Source organism: Pomacea canaliculata, linkage group LG7 (assembly GCF_003073045.1).
Source record: "Pomacea canaliculata isolate SZHN2017 linkage group LG7, ASM307304v1, whole genome shotgun sequence".
Taxonomy (NCBI): domain Eukaryota; kingdom Metazoa; phylum Mollusca; class Gastropoda; order Architaenioglossa; family Ampullariidae; genus Pomacea; species Pomacea canaliculata.
This window is the reverse complement of record NC_037596.1, coordinates 17,155,902-17,161,513: the sequence shown is the minus strand read 5'-3', so window position 1 is coordinate 17,161,513 and position 5,612 is coordinate 17,155,902. Positions and strand designations below refer to the sequence as shown.

General features: G+C 41.0%; 1 protein-coding gene across 1 annotated transcript; it reads left to right on the top strand.

Annotated features, from left to right (window-relative positions):
• Nucleotides 1-975: 975 nt before the first annotated feature.
• Nucleotides 976-5,285, top strand: LOC112567472. Its single transcript, XM_025244165.1, has 6 exons — nucleotides 976-1,590; nucleotides 3,255-3,352; nucleotides 3,547-3,658; nucleotides 4,026-4,189; nucleotides 4,408-4,460; nucleotides 5,243-5,285. The coding sequence occupies exons 2-6, from the start codon at nucleotides 3,326-3,328 to the stop codon at nucleotides 5,283-5,285; spliced, it is 399 nt and encodes a 132-aa protein (XP_025099950.1). The 5' UTR covers nucleotides 976-1,590; nucleotides 3,255-3,325.
• Nucleotides 5,286-5,612: the final 327 nt, after the last annotated feature.

Genomic DNA, 5,612 nt, shown 5'->3' with positions numbered 1-5,612 from the left:
CGGTATGGCAGTTAGAACGGTTGGAGACTGAGTTAGCGAGAAGCACCAAGGCGCTGCGACATGCATCTGGTCCGCTGGAAATAGCGGTTCGCGACGCTCAGTCTCTTTCCTTTTTCCCTCCCTTGGGAGTTGTCATGATAAGAGTTATCCCGGGGGGACATCCGGGGCTTTATGTTAGATTTTGGGTAATGTCAAGGTTGGCGAGCAGCCATATTGTCTTCAGTTGATTAAAGCACGTTTGTCATCAAAACAGTGTCTTGTGTTGGTCGGCTGAGAGCTCGCAGCACGATACAGGAGTTGAGCTAGGTGTTAGGTTTGGCTAGGTAGGGTTAGGGTTAGGGTTAGGGTTAAGTTTGGTAGTTGTTTGTTGGTAGATGTATATATTCTGTAAATAAATCTATAACTTAAACTGTAGCATTCGTGTGAGCGTGTTAGTGTCAGCGAGTGCTAGTGTGTCATGTGAACGCGAGTGAGGTTGGTGTGTACTGTCCCTGTGTATGTAGTCGTGACACAGCAAAAGAGAACACACGAGAAGGTCCGGTGAAAGGACACTTTACGTGCAGTTAGTAAAGCAGGGTCTTTTGTGGGCTCCTAGGTCGGCTGTAGCTCGGGTGCGTATGGAAATAGGTATAGAAGAGAAAGAACACAACGCGAGGCACGTAAGAACTAGGCGACGCACCCGACTAACGAGAGCCAGAATTTTTGTAGACAGGAAAATTCTCCTAGGGAACTTCCGTCCTCTTCCCTGGAACGACAAAAAAAGGAACGGACTGATTTGGCGCTAGGGTGTTAGCGATAGGTGCCGGTCAGTCCGGTTACAATACATTAGAATTCAAATATTACTTACTGTCATCTTATTTTCTGTTGTTTGAGTACAAATCCACGTCAAATCGAGTGACCTTCAACAAATGTCAACATGGCGCACAGGTAAACAAACTATACAGTGGTTAAAAACACGAGGAAACACATGATTGGTTGAATGTTTCAGCCCTTAAAGGGAAGTAATCGTTGGAGGAACAAGTCCCAAAGTTTCCCGTGTTTTCTCCCTTGTGTATTCGTTCATTTACGCACAAGGTTTACCCTACACTGGCTACCGCAGTGTTTTGTCCTTGGTCGGCTGAAATGTCCAACCCTAGTATAGCTGATATCCACTGTGTATACACAAGTGTGTGAACAGCTCAGGAAATGTCAAACCATTCATCAAGTGTTTCAATCTACTCACTGGGGCCTAAGCCTCGAGGAAACCAAAGACCACATCCTGCCCCGACGGTCACACTCATAGGAACATCGAACACACCCGGATGTTGATCTATAATACTTATTTATTTAGTTTACACTTATGTTTAAATATAACAATACACTTCTCTACACACCTGCCCACTACACATACAATATGATGACATTAAAGCTGAACTATTATTTCGCGATTCGGGAAACTCCGATAAAGTAGATCGACATTGAGAAACATTTTTGGAATAGAGTACACAGCTCTTAGTTCCGCCATCTTGCCATTCCTCGTCGTGACCACAGCAAGAGAAATAACTAAGTTATTTTACTGCGAAATTGAGAGAAAGATTTATTTCAGGACAGGTGAGTACTGATTTCATTCTGTCGTTGATGTGATAAAGACTTTAATACAGCGATGACATCCCCATCGTGGCCTGAGGAGGAAGACACCGGTTGTGAGTGTGTTTGAGGTCATCACAAGTAAGCAGCAAAACTTAGCAGTACTTAGCAGTACTGAGTGTATATTGGGTATATCACAATGCTGAAGTCAACTATGAAGTAGTCAGTAGTTGTGGAAACAGTGCTAAGAGCGCTGGTATCTGATCTGAGAGACAGATGGTTCGATACCCGTGTGGCGCAGCAAACTTTCCCTCGTCAAGCAGCTGCTGCGAATAGCGACATGGCTACATACAGGGTTGGGGAAGGCAGGATAGTGAGAGAGGAATTTGTCATAGTGTTTTATACATTGTAGTTGGTTGTTCTTATGTCGAACATATCTAGAATACTCAAGCTTATTGATGTGTCTATTTACTTTGTTGCTTTGTATACACCAACGTGCTGTGTCCACATGATTTGTCATATAATCCTCACTCTCAGCTATTATCTTTATCTAGGGAAAGGTAGTTTGATACTTTTATTTTTTGTATATGCTAAATATATACATAATAAAGTAAGAAATCAGAATAAATTAAAAGAGAAGAGGAACCAAGGAAACAAACAATTATTATCGTTTAGCATTGTGGCTAGTCTTAGAAAATGGCTTTGGAGTTTTTTTTTATTATTTATTTTCGCCACCAATAATGCATCTTATAATAGGAAACCCAAGCATTACAAAAAAATTGCTTTGTAGCAAAAATTCACAAGCAAAAAGTAACCTATAAACGTTGTAATTAAAAAAAAGGAGTACTGCACAAATTTGCTTAGTATTGAACAATGTGCATCTGTACAGCATTCAAAAAGAAAGTGCACACACAAAAGAGCATAGACAGAGACTGAGAAACATGCAAAGAGAGTAAACTGTACTAAACTTCCCAGCAGCCCACAGACACAAGCACTCCCGTTTGAAGTATCAACTGACCAGTAGGAGAGATTAAATGTGTCACCAAGAAAGCAAAACACCATCACTGTCCTATAACATGTGGCAACCAAATGATTACAAATGTCTCAGAAACCTTTGTATTCTTCTCAAACATACTTCTTAGTTCTCCTGACACTCTGATATATTGTTTTCATCATACCTGAGTTTTGGGCTGTACTAGTACTACAATTACTGAGATGCATACAATCAATCCATTACCTGGAACATAATTCAAATTGAGGTGATCCGCATCAGTAACAGCATAAAAAGGCTACCTACACCTGCACCTTTTTTTCAAGCATTTTGTTTATGTTTAAAGGAAATTTTTCCTGCACAAAGATTGATTCAATACAGATTATGTATATTTCTAATGCAGACATTCAAAATTTTGACAGTACTCATACATTTCATTCACAATTTGACCATTTCCCAAACTCAGAAAATATCCACAGAAAAATTATTCACACAAGTGTGCCGTGGAGCTTAGTTAGGGTTTGGGCTATATTCCCTTAAATAACAAAACGAGCTGTCAACACCTACTTGATAATAGAGCTTAAAGAAACAGTTTTGTCAGTTTATGGCACTGATACCATGCTACTGACATTGTGTCACTGACACTATATTACTCTACGACCCCAGACACATGACAGTTTGCTGGTTTCTCACTAAGAGTGGAGACCACGTGGTAAAGACTCTGCCTCCGACAAACTTGGTCCTGTACAGGGGAGACCACTGTCAACAATGTCTGCTCATCCGTCGTCTGGTCAGGTGAGCCACTCTCCCTCCCTGCACGCTTAAAGTATTTCAACTATTTTTGTCATCCTGATTTTGTTGTATGAAAACATTTAAGCCAATGTAATGCTGTTGCAGAGATTTAATGTCTTCTTGTATATTATCATCTCAGTGATGTACCTGGTGTTTAGTCTCACGATGTTCTCCTCTCTCTTTAATAACTATCACAGGATCAGCGACCTATAGGAGAAGGTGGTAGACAGAGTCGTAGAGGCGGTGGTCGGGTCAAAGTTTACCTACACGCTGTGACTGATGAACAGGTGGAACTACTTACAGATACAGGTAGGTTTTATTTTTTAATTTGCTTTGCTTTTTAAAACACAAAATAAATGAAAGTAGGATAAAAAGTAAAAAGAGTGAAAAAGCATTCACAAGTTAACATCATAGTCGATAAAACAATGAAAATGGTGGATAACTGACACAGAAATGATAACCATAATTTTGATGATAATCATAATGAGCAGCTTTATGATCACGACTACAGTAATGATGATCTGTGTTCGATGTCAATATTTTTTTTTAAATGTCATTAGTGTAATCATACAGTTAAAGCTCCTCGTAATAATAAATGATAATTTCAAAAAAATTTGTTTGTTATATGTTAGAGAAATGTGTATGTTCATTGGCAATCAATCATTTCTTTTTAAAGTGAACACACGCCCCCTGGAAGAGGTAAAGAAAAACACAGGCGCTGACATACAGTTTGACCCCAACCCCTCACCTGTACCAGGTATGAAGATTCTTATCATCCGCGGTCTTCATTCTCAGATCGAGGCTGCAGTCAGGCTCATCAGCCAGAAGACTGGTATAAAGGTTTGTTTGTTGACAATCAAATAAATATTAGAACAAGTGTGCAACACATTATAAGGTTAGAGATAAAAAAATACCTTACAGAATGACAGAAAATACAAAGGGCCATCTCCAGTACTAAATGGCAGTAGCTAATACAAGTAAAGTCTAAGCAAAAAACACAAATGACTTAAGGATAATAAGCAGTTATTATTTAATTGACCACACTGGTCTTCACACAGGACCCATTACCAGACCAGGCCCAGACATTCTGGCTACAGTGGGTGGAGGCCGCGTTCCCTCATCTCGACTCTCGCGCCTACTTCCTGCCTCCTGTCTACGTAAACCGCGTGCCCATGACTAGACAGGCAGCTGCTGGTCAGGAGGTTCTCGTCCTACAGTCAGCACCTGGACAGGCTGGTCAGTCTAACAAAGTGGAGAGCAGTTCATCTTCTGCTGCTCATCCGTCCATTCCTCAGCCTCCTCGTCTCCAGGACAGTGATGTCGGAGACGATGCTGCCATGCAGCGGATTTTTGTCTGTCTTCAGAAAATGTTTGAAAAAAACAGAGATGTGATGGTTGGACTGACTCAGCTTCAGTTCGGACAGTACCTGGGTGAACCTTGTTACGCTGCCGCCGCTAACCACCTACCCCGACCCTCCAACCTTCCTCCTTCTCTACCACAAAGATGGAAACAGGGAGACTTTAATGTGCTTCTCATTCATCGACAGTACGGACTGGTAGTCTGTGAGGTGAAGGCAGTGGGTGACAATATCAAAGATTTAAACAAGTCACAGCAGGATATAGACAATAACATTAGACAGAAAGTGAGTAACGCCGTGTCACAGCTGGACAAGGCGGAGGCCATGTTGTCTCACCTGGTGTCCGACATCGCTCCCGGTCTGCCCGTCACTAAGGTCATCGCCTTCCCCAACCTCACGACTCGTCAGCTTCAACAGGCCATCTCCGGCGACAACCTCCTCGTTCAGGTTTCAGTACCTTTCTGTTACCTTACAGATATTCTATAATATACCATTTAAAGTACCTAAATGTGTAAAAATAAATTTTGGTCAATAGAAGACAAACCGATAATGTGGACGGTGTATGTGAATGCGAATGAAATGTTGTGATAGTGTATCTGTATGTATAAAAAAAGAGAAAATAATTGTTTGGGGGAAGGGGTTTGCATCAATACCAGTGCCAGTGTCTCAGGACGATTTGTTTTAATAAATTCATTGCATGTAGACAGTAGTTCTATCTATTTTAACAACATTATTGTCAAGTTACAGCCATTCTAAGCTACTGATTTATATTTAACTTGTAATTAATACTTTAATGTTGAGGGTTGGTGAACTTTCGTTATAAAACACACGCCTTCTTCGGTGGATTTCTTGGTGACAGTAGGACACCTGTCCATGGGAATGGGATGACCAAACCAGCTGACATG

Coding starts and splice junctions, on each gene's coding strand:
- LOC112567472 (XM_025244165.1), top strand. CDS start 3,326: ATGTCTGCTCATCCGTCGTCTGGTCAG. Junction 3,353..3,546: donor CTCATCCGTCGTCTGGTCAG/GTGAGCCACTCT, acceptor TAACTATCACAG/GATCAGCGACCTATAGGAGA. Junction 4,461..5,242: donor CTACAGTGGGTGGAGGCCGC/GTTCCCTCATCT, acceptor TTTGGTCAATAG/AAGACAAACCGATAATGTGG.